At 41.0% G+C, this 15,980-nt stretch overlaps 1 protein-coding gene across 6 annotated transcripts in view; it reads left to right on the forward strand.

Moving 5' to 3' along the window:
- Pde1c (phosphodiesterase 1C) overlaps nucleotides 1-15,980 on the forward strand; it is a 528,369-nt gene that overhangs the window by 403,126 nt on the left and 109,263 nt on the right. For all 6 annotated transcript variants that reach the window (XM_057762590.1, XM_057762549.1, XM_057762557.1 and 3 more), the window contains 4 exons: nucleotides 7,340-7,453; nucleotides 8,683-8,865; nucleotides 10,314-10,380; nucleotides 14,638-14,754. In XM_057762590.1, the coding sequence (XP_057618573.1) occupies nucleotides 7,340-7,453; nucleotides 8,683-8,865; nucleotides 10,314-10,380; nucleotides 14,638-14,754 (481 nt within the window). The remainder of the gene's footprint in view (nucleotides 1-7,339; nucleotides 7,454-8,682; nucleotides 8,866-10,313; nucleotides 10,381-14,637; nucleotides 14,755-15,980) is intronic.

Here is a 15,980-nt window from a genome sequence, read left to right on the forward strand (position 1 = left end):
GATGGAGTGCTGGAAACTATGAACAGTGATAGACTATTTTTATTGTTGTGTTTTTTTCTTTGCCCTCCTTTCCTTCTTCTCTCTCTCAATCCCTCCCTTCCTCTAATTTTCCCTTCTCCTGTTTCTCCCTCCCTCCTTATTTTGGGTATTTGTGAAATGAATTCCTATTAAACACCTAGACCAGAAGTTCTCTTGAGTACTACTAAAATATTGTATAGCTCCCTCCCTTTTTACACAGTATTTTTATTCCTTTGGGAGTATATAAGAAGGAAAAATAAGTAATAAAATAATTTAGGACTTTTCTGTCACTTCAAAATATGCCTCTTACTCACTAGCAATCAATGTCTGCTCCAACCTCCAGCTATTTCCTGTCTCCAAGATTATGTTTCTGTGAATCTTTCAGTATAATTAAGCTGTGTACATGTAGTTTTGCATCTCAAATCTTTTATATAACATAATATGTTCTCTAACTTACATTGAGGTTTCTGTTCCTATTTATTTTTTAATGGATCTAGCTTTAATATACAGTTATGATGAAAAAGATACCACCATAAAGAAAAGACAAAAATGATTGTCTTACTGATTTGGCACAGGGAGTTGATTTGGTTTTCTTTTCTTTCTTTTTTCCTTCCTCACTTTGAATTTCTCTTTTAAAATTAAATTATATTCATACAACATATTTTGATATTTTCCCACTCCCCTGATCACTCTCAGATCTCTCCCCACCTTCCTTCCTACTCAGCTTGTTTTTTACTCTTTAAAACAACAAAAAACCTGATAAAACTGCAAAAACAAAAATATATTTTAAAAAGTTTAAAAGAAACAAAAGCTCCCCCCTTTCTCTAATACACACACGAGAGAGAGAGAGAGAGAGAGAGAGAGAGAGAGAGAGAGAGAGAGAGAGAGAAATTTGTTTTGTGCTGACTATTCTTGGGCATGGGGTATGCCCTGAAGTGTGGTTAATATACCCAATGAGATTCCACTGTAGGAAATAGATTTTTTCCTTTGCAGCACGGATCAGTTACAAATAAACTTTTGTCCACTTCTTGCTCTCTTTGCTGGGATCTCATCTGGCTTGAACCCGTGCATGCTCTGTAATTTCTGTGAGTTCATATGTGCCTCAGTCCTGTTGTATCTGGAGGACAATGTTTTCTTTGAGTTGTATATCACGGCTATGTCTGTATCTTTCTGCCTTCTTTTCTGCATAGATCCCTAAGCCTTGAGGGGAAGGGGTTGAAAAAGACATCTCATCTAGGACTGAGTGCTCCAAAGTCTCTCACTATGTGCATTTCAGGTTTTGGGTCTTTGTGTTAATTCCTGTCTATTGTATGAAGAAAGCAATGATTGAGTGATATACGATCTATTGGTATATCAATATGCCATTAGGAGTCATTTTCTTGCATTGCTCCTTTAGCAGAATAATAATAATAGGTTTCCCCCCAGGACCTATGACCTGTTTATTCTTAGGTACTTGGCAGCATTAGTGGTATCAAATATGAATTCCATTTCATAGAGTAGGCCTTAAATCTAATATAAGAAAAAAGTGGTTGGTTACTCCTATAGTATTTGTGCCATTATTGTACCAATATATCTTGCAGGAAAGTTGCTATTATAGGTCTCAGGATTTATAGATGCTTGAAATTGATGATTACCTTTCTCTCCCTGTAGTGTGTAGAGTACCCCTTTTAGCACCATGAACACTAGTCATTATGGGTGAAGTTTCTAGTGGGGCATCAGCTTGACTTCTCTGTGTTCAATGACACAGTAAATGTCTTCATCAATAGAACTTTACCATCAGGTTGTGAAGGACACTCAATAGCCTTAGCAGTAGACTAGGGTATTTAGAAAGAGAATTCCAAGGTCAATAACTCAACAATATGTCAACTATTTCTGGCACTGAAAGTTTTACTTAGTAGCATTAGATGTTTAATTAGGGCATTGTCTTCCCATTATATAATGGCTTTATTTAAATTCATACGTATATGGAAACATATACATATTTATATATATGGAAACTGTGGTGGTTTGATAGAAAATGGTCTCCAAAGGGAGTGGCACTATTAGGTGGTATGGCCTTGTTGGAGTAGATGTGATCTTGTTGGGGGATGTGTGTCACAGTTCAATTCCTGTTGCCTGCAAGCTGTGGAGCTCTCAACTCCTCCAGCACAATGTCTGCCTGCATGCTGCCATGCCCCACCATGATAATGGAGTAACCTCTGAAACTGTAAGCTACCCCCATTAAATGTTTTTTCTTTGCAAGAGTTGCTGTGGTCATGGTGTCTCTTCACAGCAATAGAACCCTAACTAAGACAGAAGTTTCCTCCTCAGTAGTGTGTTCCATATGGTTTTTCAAAAAGCCTTTGTGTTATTTGTCACTCCCCTTACTCCTGCCTTTGCTTTTCTCTTGCCTTCTCCCTGCACCTCCTTATTTAACCCTCCCATTCTAGTTGCTCCTTTATCTCCCAGTAGCACTACATTCTACTTCCTCTTCCTTGGGACACTCTGTTTCTCACTGATCCTTTGCTATGCACCTAACTGCGGTGAGTATTTAGATTTTAGCATATGTGTTAAAAGCTTAAAAACCAACATCCACATATAAGAGAAAATACACAATATTTGTAATTTTGGGTCTGGGTTACCTCACTTAGGATTTTTTTTCTAGCTCATCCATTTACCAACAATTGCATTCTCCCTCCCTCCCTCCCTCCCTCCCTCCCTCCCTCCCTCCCTCCCTCCCTTCCTCTCTCTCTTTCTTCTTTCCTTCCTTCCCTCCTTCCTTTTCTTTTCTAGACATGGTTTCTCTATGTAGCCCTGACTGAACTGGAACTCTCTCTGTAGACCATGCTGGTTTTAAACTCAGAAATCTGCCTGCCTCTGCCCAAGTGCTTTAATTAACTTTAATCTCAAGTGCTGGGATTAAAGGCATGGGCCACCACAGCCTGGCTGATTTTACTTTCTTAACAACAGAACAATATTTCAGTGTATAGATAGAGCACACTTTTATTATCCATTCACCAGTCCATGGACTGGATAGCAATCTTTCTTAACATATAGCCTTCCACTTAGAATGGGACCTAGACTTCAACTTCTTTACAGAATGAATTTGCTTGGAAAACTACCCAGGTATGCTTCTCTAGGAAAGCATAGGAAGCCATCCAAGGATTCTTGCCCCAGTTAATAGTCTCTAGCAGAAATACTTTAAATTGGGGGTATGAAAGATTCCAGCTACAATGATGAAATGGATTCAGCTCTGGAGGAAAGCAGCATTACGGGGAACAGGGAAGGGTCTTTAAACAACTTTATCATTTTTTGAGACTAGTGGGCACTGGTTGCTCAGTGGCTGAGAAGATGCTCTGAAGACTTTTCTCCCTAAGAAAGAACAGCATCATCAATTGGTCGGGTCGCACATTTCAAGTGAGAAGGATAAGTGGGTTGAGACCCCTCTGGGGGTCAAACAACCCATTTACAGGGGTCGCCTAAGGCTGTCGGAAATATCAGCTATCTACATTACAATTCACAACAGTAGCAGAATTACACTGATAAGTAACAATGAAATAATTTTATGGTTGGGGGTCACTACAACATGAGGAGGTATATTAAAGGGTCTCACACAGCGTTAGGAAGGCTGACGACCACTGAGCTTGAGGGAGGTGGGCTGAGGGGTCAATGGGTCAGCATCCCGAGTGTACTGTGTGGCTGATCAACACTATTGTGAGTCAGGTTCCCAGAAGCTCCCAAGTCTGTCCATCCTGGGGGCTGGGTTCAGTGGGAGTTGGCTGTTTAGAAAGTTGCTGTTTCTTTAAAACAAAACAAACAAAACCCCTCTTATTGTCTCTCTGTCATCATGCTTTGTTCTTTCAATTTCCTTTTCCCTCAGTATGCTCACTTTTCTGTCATCAATTCCACTCCATAAATCTATGCTTTCTTGATCTTTGATGGGCACCTAGCAGATGTTCGCTAGGCAAATTTTCTCGATTCTGGGAGTGAGCTCCTTCTCAGCCTTCTGTGTGCTATCGATTCCCCATCCCCATTGCCAACTCTTCCTCTGTTATTCTTATGCTGTTTATCATCTTTAAATCAAGAGAGGTGAATGTCAGCCAGGTGGGTCCTGCCAGGTTTCCCTTGCTGTCTGCCAGCATGCTGTCTGAATCTTCTCAGAAGCTAGAAAACCAGAGGAGATGTAAACATTTGTACTTTCTCATGTTACTTTGTGTGTGAATTCTTCTCAGGGTTTGCTGAAGTTATTGGTCCCCTGCATTGCTGACTTCCTGTTGACTATGGTGCAAAGCTTGGGGTTCCCCTCCTGCTGCTGGTCTGTGCCTGCTGGGGGAGATTCTGAATGAAGCTTTCTCTCTCAGGTGAAGTGTGATCTCAGCTGGAGACTGCTTCCCAAGGCCTGAACACCAGAAGTTTTTCGCGCCTTAATTCTTTTGATACTCTGCTTTCCTGGAAGGAAGAGTGGTTAAAAATAGTGGAATAAGCCATTCTTAGTCATTTCAGTTGTCTTGATTAGAAGGTTTCAGCCACAAGGGCTGCATAGGTGGTGTTTATAATAGAAATGGAAGCTTGTTACAGTAAAGATGTGGCTCACTTTCCGGTTCAGTTGTCCTTGTGTTTGGAGCTTCTGTGTCACTGGCCACTCCAGAAATCGTCTGCTTGGTAAAGCTTGTCATCAAATCCAGGTCCCGCATCCTCAAGCCATTTAACCTGAGACAAGCACACTGTGTTTTCAGAGAACTTTCCAGAGTGTGCCTCAAAGTGCTTTTCCTCTCTTCTGGAAAGCATATGAATTACCACACCTTTCACTTGTTCACACCTATGTACAGCAATCCTTCTACACAAGCATATGGATGTCTTTTTCATTATACCACATTGTTCTCAAAAATGTTAAATTGCATTCTGGTGTGTGACAGGGTGGAAACCTATGGCCAAGTTGAATTTTTGCTTCTTTTAAAGCAATATGTTTTATTTTCTCAAATCTTTCCTAGTTTTTTTTTTTAAATAAAAACTTAGACTGGTGTATGTTATATTTTCTTTTTTTGCTTTTCACTTTTTGGTCTAATTTTTAAAAATCTGTTCTCACTTGCTTATCTGGATTTTCCTTTGCCTACAAAAAAATTTATTTTTATTAAAGCTGCTTTTATTTACCTGCCCCTGGAAGCTGTTACAGGAAGGTGGTAACTTCTGGTTTTACTAGTTATAATTCCCCTCATTATTTTTTTTCCCATTTTGACCTTTGCTCTTAGGTTTGGGGATTAAGATGGGTCCTAACAAAACATTTGTTCTAAATTTCTGGTAGAGTCTTTATTCTCTAAGATAAGTCAAAATGTTTTTAAAATTTGAATTTTCCCCAATTTGCTTTTCTAACCAAGAGCCCAGTTTAGCAGTATCTAGCTTCTGATAGAGAGTTAGAGTTGGAAGCAGGCTTAGCTGGGACTGTATTTTGCTCAAGAGTGTCTAATCTTAGTCAACAGCAGCCAGGCTCCTTGATGCAATCTTTCTGTTCCTTGGCAGACAGGCATCCCCTGAGTGTGAAGGACTGGCAGAACCTCCCACACCAGCACCTTGTCTTGTGCTGACTGTCCAGTATCATTCCCAATGCTGTGAATACATAGGTGGTGTATGTAATAGTTATGGGAGCTTCTTTCAGTAAAGACAGGGTTCACGTTCCTGTGCTGTTGTAGCTCATGAGGCTGGTGGTCACCTCCAGACCCACAAAGACCTTCACAGATCTCTCTCTCCTCTCTCTCTCTCTCTCTCTCTCTCTCTCTCTCTCTCTCTCTCTTTGTTGGACATTGTCAGGACTGTAGAGACTACCTTTAATTAAATTTTCTCTGGAGGTCATGCTATTGAAATATTTGGATACTTGATATTGGGATAACCAATATTTTTTGCCCAGTTTCCAAGGTTGATTTAGGAATTGTTTTTTTAATTTTGAGACATTTTTATAAACACCAGAAGAGTAGTGTGCAACCTGCCAAGTACTGGTGTTTGGGGGTAGCCAAATGTCCTCAGGTTCCTGATTCAAAGAAAAACTTAGTCAAGTAGTCCACCTATTCTCTCTTTCTAATGCAAGCTTGTGGATGCTTCAAAATCAGGAAGGTGAGACAGATTGCATAAACCCACGTACGATGGAGGTGTGACAGTGATCTTAAGTGTTCTGCCAAGACTCATCTTGTCTGGGTATCTGTGAGGAACGGAACCTTTGACTAACAATAATGACAGTAATTACATCAATAGCATCTTACAGAATTTCCAAGAATTTCACAGTCTATCTATTATCCCTGGCATTTGATCTTTAGATCAACTTCCGAACTTTGTTGCAAGGTGCTCTATTTTTTTTTCTTTTTGGTTTTTTGAGACAGGGTTTCTCTGTGGTTTTGGAGCCTGTCCTGGAACTAGCTCTGTAGACCAGGCTGGTCTCGAACTCACAGAGATCCACCTGCCTCTGCCTCCCGAGTGCTGGGATTAAAGGCGTGCGCCACCATCACCCGGCTCGCAAGGTGCTCTATTTTATAATCCTCAGGAAAGCCACCTAGCTTACCCGATGTGCATAGGCGATGCTTTGTGAGGCAAAGTCAAGTCCACATTTGACTTCCAGGTCTGTACTATGTTCTTCTAGTACCATTGGCTACCAAACATTCAGAAGAGGTACTTGTCCTCCACAGCGCCGGGTACTGTGTTTTGATCGCCTGCAGGCATTGCATTACCACCTCCCACACTGTCCTTTTCTGTTCCAATTATTTCTATGTAAGGAGAATGTGCCTCTTCCTTCTCTTGGGTGATCTGGATCCTCAGTTTACCACCCACCCACATTTTTTGACAACTACAGTATTACTCCTCCTAGGGGCATTCATCCTGCCTACCAGCATAATTTACTTACATCTACATTGTCTCTGGTGGCTGTAGTAGTACTCCGTACCCTCCCATAAGTCTTGAAATATCTGTATGCCGTAAGGATATGGTTCTCTATAGCTACTGCTGAACAAAGTGCCTTCGACAGAGTCTTAGAGGTGTCTTATGTTGTTTGGTGATGGTCAGTCTTTCCTGTATCCAATTAGAGACTAAAAGAGACATATCTGAGAAGAATAAAATTATCAGCAATTTTAGAACCGACATAACAATGAATGAGTACTTCAAAATGTTGGGTGTAGTGAAGGCCTGGATAGAGAATATTTCTGTTCTTATTTTAGCATTGTATAAATTGCTACTTTAACACTGAAGCTACCTCTTTTATTGTAATAAAAAATCTTTGAAACTATAGAAATATATACCATCATAGTTTTAGAATTATTCTTTGATTCCTTTATTTTTAATGGCGTCATCTTGTCCCCTGTAGGTTACGGTCTTTGGTCAAGCAGTTGGAACGAGGGGAGGCCTCTGTGGTGGATCTGAAGAAGAACCTGGAATATGCAGCGACCGTGCTTGAGTCTGTGTATATCGATGAAACAAGGTAAGTTAGAAAAGAGACTAAGGAAGTAATGGATTTTCTGTCCAACAGTCCCTTACCCCAGGGCACGTCTGGGGTGTGTGGTTCACCAACTCTGAAACATTAGTTTCTATGTATAGGAAAGAATTGAACAGTTGCTCCCTCAACTAAGAATTACCAACCAAACTTGCTGCATGCACAGTAAAACGGTGTCAGTGCAGAAAGGGCAACTGCTAAAAGCCTGGCAAAATGTATAGTCCCATGGTGATGGCTGCATACTCATTGTATCAGTCCAAAATGTGTCTTTGAATCCATCATCTGTGTCAGCATCTGGAGTTTCCTGAATTCCCCAGCATTCCTCCTTCAGCAAACATTTTCTCTTGAATTATACACGTACTAGAGCAATTGCAGGCACTGAAATTGATTTTTGAAAGAAACAGAACTGCTTTCCTTTTGAAAACTGTTGAAAAGTCGACTGTGAAAGTCTGGTCAGACAGGGTGCTCAGTGTTTTGTGATAGCTTGCTTCACCAAACCCAAATCTGAGAGGATTTCACTACAGTCTATGGGTTGTTTGCTTATTTTTTAATTACTAATTTAATTACTAATTTCAGAAATTTGATACCACAGTTTCTTCTCCCTTTACCTAAATGAATATATCTCAACACATGACAACAATAAAAAAAATCTTCATATTGATGGTCAATTTTCCTGCTTCAACAAATGATGTTCAATAATTTTGGTTCTATTATAACTACTTTTTTTTTCCTTTCTAGTGCTCTGACTGAGTAAGTTAGGTAAATCAGAAAAGCACAGGTACAAATGGCTTAAGTCTCTGGGATTCAAATAAAGAACTACACTGTTTGGAGAAGTTTCCTTGAATTCAGAAGTTCATGTTTCTCTTATTGAATTAAAGGGGCATTCGTTGTCATCCTTTAAGATCACTGCTTCAGAGTACTTTGTTGTGATCTGCGCAATGTTTTTCAGTCTTTAGGTATTTCACCCAATGCTGTCACTGGTTGGGTCTTAGCTTCTTACACATTTTTATACTAGTGTCTTTGGAGAACAAGACAGTTCTGATTTACTCAAAAGAGACATCACTGTGAACTGACACAGGCCTTGCCAAAACACTGCTGCCCCTCTGCCTGTGAGTGTCCCATTTGACATCATGTTTTTGTGCCTGCGTTTCAGGTTGGGTGGAGAAGCGCAGCTGTTTCAAACAGATTCAGTCTCTGGCTGTGTGCTTTATCTCCAGGCGACTTCTGGATACAGAGGACGAGCTTAGTGACATTCAGTCAGATGCTGTGCCTTCTGAGGTCCGAGACTGGCTGGCGTCCACCTTCACGCGACAAATGGGGATGATGCTTAGGAGAAGTGATGAGAAGCCCCGGTTCAAGACCATTGTCCACGCAGTGCAAGCTGGGATATTTGTGGAGAGGTAAAGGTGAAACCTACTGTTACTCAAGGGCCAAACCAGCAAGAGGAACACCAGGTGCTAGGACTCCAAGCTTTTCTTTATTGCAGTTTTGATATGCTATTATAAGAACTCAAATTTCTGAATAGAAACAGGTATTCTAATCTCCATGACATCATTAGGATAAGTTTTTCCCTTTGCTCAAAATCCTCATCTTAAGATTTAGATTAAGCTCAGCCTCATTTTTAAAGTCAGAAATCATCTCATCCATGTTTTTCAAATATATTGGATATCATCAGAACAAACCAGTAGGTGTTTTGAGGTCAGTGACCCAGGGAGGACAGTTTATTTAAGGGATGTGAGTTCCCTGATGTAGTGATATTTCATTTGTATTTTAATAAATAAACTTGCCTGGGGCTGGAGAGATGGCTCAGAGGTTAAGAGCACTGACTGCTCTTCCAGAGGTCCTGAGTTCAATTCCCAGCAATCACATGTTGGCTCACAGCCATCTGTAGTGAGATCTGGTGCCTCTTCTGGCCAGCAAGCATACAGACAGACGGAACACTGTATACATAATAAATAAATAAATCTTTAAATAAATAAATAAACAAACAAACTTGCCTGAAGACCAGAGAGTAAAACAGCCCCATTGGTCAGCCTTATAGACAATGGTAACACATACCTTTAATCCCAGTAGCCACACTAGTTTGCCATAGAAACTGGGTGGTGCATGCCTTTAATCCCAGTGGTGCACACCTTTAATCCCAGCTCTAGAGAGGATTATAAAACCGGAGAAGATAGCTCTCAGCTATCATTCTGAGATTTCTAGAGGCAGGATCACCATTTTGGACTGAGGTCAAGATAAGAGCCAGTAGGGCTGGCTGCTTTGCTTTTGGATCTTCAGGTTAAACCCCTATTTTTCACTCTGAGTTTTTATTAATTGTGCTTCACCCTGTGACATAGTTTGCCAGCTTTTTGACACTGAATTATTCCCTACAAGAAATAGAATCATTTCTTCTACTATTCCCTATTACACAGTTACACATTCTAGAAATTCCATGGTAGTGATTTCAAAGTTTACCTGGGATATTTACTTGCTCTGGAGGAGTACTTCCGATGGGTCATCTACACACATTCTCTGTTCACCATCAAGTACAATACCTTACTTCAATTCTCATCCTGCAGCCAGTGCTGGAAGAGCCCATCATCCCTTTCAGTAATTTAGTGTCCAATATGGGGCACATAAACTTAATTCAGTTTTGCTTCCAGTGCCTTGTGTGTTTGAGATTGCCTTCATTTCTTTTTAACTCATCACTAAGGAAAGACACTAGAGTAACTTTGGGATTTAAAGTTCCTTGGGCCACCAGAAGACCTGAGTGTGCTCATCAATTGTCAATATGTGTGCAGATCTGTGAAAGGCTAACCATCTGTTGTATGCGATCACATTTTGTTTTCTCCTCCATCTCTGCCAGAATGTATAGGCGGACATCAAACATGGTTGGGTTGAGCTATCCACCAGCTGTTATTGACGCATTAAAGGTAAGACTGGTGAAAAGGCTTATGGGATACATGGAAGCGAATGCAGGGTGTAGCTAAATTTGTTCTTAGGAAACAATATTTTGTTTCTGTATTTTTCCATTGTTCCTACCTTAATCTTTCATTTTTGTTTTCTTATCTGTTCTAATAGTATTACTATGTGCTCAGTTTTTAACCTTCTATTTTTTTTTCTTCCAAATTAAACTCTGTGTGGATTTTGGTTTAACACAGTAATCTGCCGTGATGAGATTTATATAGCAGTAGCCCCCGGAGATAAGGTGCATTATAACTAATGTATTTAAACTTAGGAAGAAACTTGTTGCTTGTAATTATGTCAATACTCAGTTGTCTACTCCAAGTGCATTTAATAAGATTTAAAAAAAACCAAGAAAATTGTAAAAAAAAAATAATAATAAAATCAGAGTTAATCAGAGTTGAGGCTTGGGCAGTGTTCCCAGCACATGGCATAGTCTCAGGAACATTTTATTACAGGATTGCTTACACCAGAGCCCTCGTCCCTAGAGACATTCTGCTATTTTCCCAAGACCTGCACTGAGCCAGGTGCTGCATGGGAAGTCATTCAAGCATGGTTTTGTTTTAAGCAGGCTGAACCATGCATGGTAACGCCCAATCAAGCGCACTGGAAGTTATGTAGATGACTTCTAAAGACCCCACACAGAAGTGTCCTTGAGGCAGGCTGGGGTGGAGTCAGTTTCGGGACTCTGGAGTGTTCCTGGTCTATTTTGGTTGCAGGGTGGTGTTGGCTAGGGCCCAGGGTGTCTTGTGCTGGTTGATAGTACATACTGTCTGAACTTAGCACACATCCCTTTGTGCGTTGGCACCATGGCATTCTGACTGCTGGTATTGGCTTTCTCTGAAACATGTAAGAAGTACAGTTTGATGAAGTTTTCAGAAGATAAATTACCCATTCGTGGAAGTAGGGGGTGGGCAGTGCTTCTTAAATAGCTTAATGTAAGAAGCACGCCCAGTGGGGACATTCTGACTGTATGCTCATGGCATCCTTTTTGTTCAGAGACAGTCACGTGACTATGTTTACAGGATTCACTTTTCTCTTTGTACTGTCTGTTTCTCCTCCTCCTTGCATCTTAACAGCAGGAAGGACACTGTGAGGAGTCACCTGCCCCTATGCAAATGGCCAGCCCATCAGTTTAGTTTACTGTGATGTTTCCCAGCTTGCCTGCCTGCAGAACCTCTTCATGAGACCTGCTAATGCCACAGCAAAATTGCCATTGATTTTCATGACTGAACTGAAACACTCAATGTAAATCTCAGGAGCATTAGAAGCCTATTTAACCTTTATCTCTACCTTTGTCATAAACACAAACACAAGTGGATTCACTGATACTGGGCTGTTTATGAGAGTTTATCTTCCAAATTGAAGTTTCTTTTCTACGAATAGCTGAAAACTAAAATGCAGACCAACCTGTTATGTGGATAAACTGTTATCTGCCGCTGAAGGAAGGAAAACCTAAGGAGTCTTTATGGTCATTCTGAGAGAAAGACACTTGGGTTAGTCAGAGCAGGAACCAGTTAGCTCCAAATGACTACCCTCCCCATGTCTGCTGATCTGTACGTTAAGGTCACAGCTTTTGCCCTTGACCCACTTCCTGTTGATCAAGAGAGTTCAGGTCCTGTCTACTAAGTAGTGTCTTTGTAGTTCTCATAACTCGCTTTTGATCGCCAAAGGACTGAAGTGGGCTGGAGAGCACAGAAGAGGGGTCTCTTTTCCTTCTTTGTACCTACTGGGGAAAAGGTTATTTGCACTAAGCTGCTGGCATTTATATGGAAATCATGACTGATTTCCTCTAGTACAGAAACATTTCTCAAAGACTGAAAAAATTCAGTTCACTAAAATAACCTTGGTGGCACATCATGTTAACCTTTGCAGTTAATGTAAGAACGTGGCATAAAATGACATCTAAGGAAGAGAATAATTAACAACTTCTCAATGGAAGTTTTAAGTGGGCTGTGTGGCACTTTTGGTACTTCTCAACTTGGTGCATATTACCTTCTAATTTCACTTTATCTCTTGCCTTTGGGGTAGCATTCTAGAGGCATAGAAGCAATCTGTTCTTCAGAAGAGTGGCTGTCCTGTGCCTCAAGACCAGCTCCTTGGATAATTTTTAAATGAGAAGAAATAAGCAGTTTCATTAGACCATGCTAACCTGGATGGTCTCCATCTCTTTTGACGGGAATTCTTCCTGGTCAAAATCTGGTAAAAGTGAAAGCGTGTTTAAGGCACTTAAATTGGGTGCTCATTAAAATGCAACTTCCAGGCTCAGGATCATTCAGAGGCCTACAGCATCCTCAGTATTTTCAGCGAGTCCCTAAGTAGCTTGGAAGAAGAATGAAGTTCAAGAATAACAGTTAAGATTTCCTTGAAAGCCGGGCGGTGGTGGTGCACGCCTTTAATCCCAGCACTCGGGAGGCAGAGGCAGGTGGATCTCTGTGAGTTCGAGTCCAGCCTGGTCTACAAGAGCTAGTTCCGGGACCGGCACCAAAGCTACAGAGAAACCCTGTCTCAAAAAACTAAAAAAAAAAAAAGATTTCCTTGAAATGAAGGCCCAGAGAGAATACCCACTCCCCTACTCATTTCCTGGGGCTGTCAGTGTCCTCCTCAGGACTGGACCAGACAGTGGCTGTGACTCATAGGAATCCAATAATAGAACTCAAACAAAGTTCCAGGTTGTGGGTAAATTTTGGTGTCTCTGTCCTGAGTCCTCAATGGGTAATTGAAGGATGTGGCCTGGGTCACAGTGTGGATTCATTGGGCTTACAAGGGTCATTGGTAGGCAGTGAGGTGACATGATAGGTTGCCCGTGAGATTATTAAGTAGTTCTGTTACTGTGTGATTATGCACCCTTTGTCTCTCCCAGGTGTTGTGACTCTGGACCCTTTGTCTCTCCCAGGTGTTGTGTGACTCTGGAGTCTTTGTCTCTCCCAGGCTGGCACATGCTGTGTAACTCTGGGGGAAATATAACTTTTTCTAGAATTGGGAGATTTGAGGACTGTGGATTAACACTTCACCTCACAGTTTTAATTATTTTAGTGGAAGGGTAAATATTACTAAAGGAATTGAATTTACCACTAAACTTAAACCTTATATGTTTGCTTTTATGTGGCTTTGCCTCCGTGGAAGAATTCCCAGCAGTCTTGAGCTGAACATGATGGATGGAAGGGTTAGGTGTAACAAGAGCACAGGAAAGGGATTACAGGATCATTTTAGGATACCCCGAGTCCTTCGTGCAGAGGGTTTCTGATGCCAGAGGCACCAACCCCTGGCCTTCATCTACGGGATCTCTCATGGGTCCTCGTTATCAAGAGAATGTCAATATATGTCCTGTAACTACAGAAGGAATACCCATGGTGTGACAAGGACACTAAATGCCTGTTGATTTAACCACGATTTAAGCACACATTTGTTTATTATGTCTACAAGTGACTGGTGTTGCTGTGTCAAAAGCACAGAAGAGATGTTTACGTGTATTCTGGGGCAAGTATTTGTGAACAAATACGAAATTCATGATGGCAAATAAGTTGTATGTCCAGTTCACCTTTTACATTTGCTTCTTTCACTGAAGTGTTAGAGCAAGAGGGAAAATTTGTCACCAGATTTGTAGCTCCAGAGAGCATTTTTATGTGTTCTTGAAGTGAATGTTGTCTATTTGGTTGCATCTTGGCGGTTGAAGTTGAAGTGGCATTCCATTTTTGTCTTCAGTATCATACATGCTTCCGAACACTTTGAAGTGAGTTAACAGTGTCAAGTCTGGGCTCAGAAGGTGTCATTACACAGTATGTTAGCGGGTTGGAGAGTGTCTGGAAATGTGCCCCACCGGGTTTGCACTCAGAGTGACAGCTGATAGGTTTGAAGGAAGGAGCCTAGAGGGGCATCAATGGGGAAGGCATGTGTGTTCTCATTCCATTCATGTCCTAAGCATGTGCTTCCAACAGGCCTTTCAGGAATTGGGTATCTCTCCATTTATTCATCTGTGAAGTATAATTAGTCATACCACCAGTCATGATGCCTGTCAGTACTTCTTCTCGATAATAAAGTTCTTTGGTATTTTTTTTAAGCAGTAAGTATTTTTGTAGCACCACCCTAGATAGCTACTGAGAGTTCTTTAGAGTCTTGGGCTACTTAGTCGCAGGCAGGGGCTACCAGAAGACTCAAATGTGGGTAGATTAGCAGTTGCATAGGTATGTGAACTAATAGTGCTTTCTCCCTGCTCTGTCCTGCAGGATGTGGACAAATGGTCCTTCGATGTGTTTTCCCTCAACGAGGCCAGTGGAGATCACGCTTTGAAATTCATTTTCTATGAATTACTCACACGCTATGACCTGATCAGCCGTTTTAAGGTCAGTACCTCATTAAAAAGATACACTGCGTACATTTATCTATCCTTATGTGACTTCTATGCCAAGACCAAGGGGATCCTTCTAAGTATATAGGAAACTGCTATGGGCAACTGTGGACATCATTCCGGTGGGCCTGCCATAGGTGCTGCCCACCAATGGGCATTTCATCTCACTGCATCCTGACTGTGTGTACTATGGACCACTCTTGGCTGGGAGGTAGCATTGGAGACAGGGTGAGCTCAGCAGCTTCCATAAACTTTTCTCACACCATGCCACATTCACACAAAACTCCCACTCATCCATGACAGATCATTGGTGTTTCACAGCTTCCTGTGCTTCAGATTAATTCTTTGCCTTAAACAAACAGAATGGATGGATCATCTCCAGGGTCAGCCCCTCAGTCACCATGCTGCACAGCCTTTTCAGGTCAGGCAGGTTCTCAAGGGAACATCTGTCCAGTTGATCTCCCAGACTTCAAGCATCAGATGGATGAAATGTATTTCTGGAAAGTGCAGGTTGTTTTACACAGAAATATTTATGTCTCCGGATAGAGTAAGTCTTTATCACATTTTAAGGGTTATATTGAAGCTCATGCTTTCTATTTAAGAAAAATGAACATATACTATGCAGGAAATTTAATATGATAAAACATAAAGGCCACACAAAAAGACTTAGGTTATAAAATGATTGTGAGACAGAGGTAAGCTGCCACTGGTGTGACTTCCTCAAAGTCACATCTTTGAAAGGGGTCACTGTACGCATAGAAATATGGGGAAGCACAGTGTGGTAGTGTGTTTAGGAAAGGAACAGGCTATGTCTTTTTATCACCCAATAGTCTATTACTGGTGGTTTGCAGTTTGGAAAGTCTTCTTTTGCTAGTGAAGTGTTACAAATAATTAAAATTTTCATAAACTGCAGTAATTCCCAGTGCTATTTGTAAGTTCCTCAACATGGTTTATGACATTGGTCCTGCATAGCATCTCTTCTGTCTTGGAATTGGAGAAAAAGACTAAAAACAGATAAAGTACAAAGAAATACAGAACTTTAGTAATCACTAATAATGAATGGGGTTGCCTATGTGTACATCAAAAACCACTGGTTTACATTTTAAGCAAAATGTCTTTGAGATGAATCTGTATAGTTTGGTTGCCTGAACTGGGAACAAAACCAGTTTGTAAGACTGACTGTTCTTCAACCGGGGACCTGGTCTTAGACTTTCAAAGCAT

This window comes from Chionomys nivalis, chromosome 1 (assembly GCF_950005125.1).
Source record: "Chionomys nivalis chromosome 1, mChiNiv1.1, whole genome shotgun sequence".
In the NCBI taxonomy this organism is placed as follows: domain Eukaryota; kingdom Metazoa; phylum Chordata; class Mammalia; order Rodentia; family Cricetidae; genus Chionomys; species Chionomys nivalis.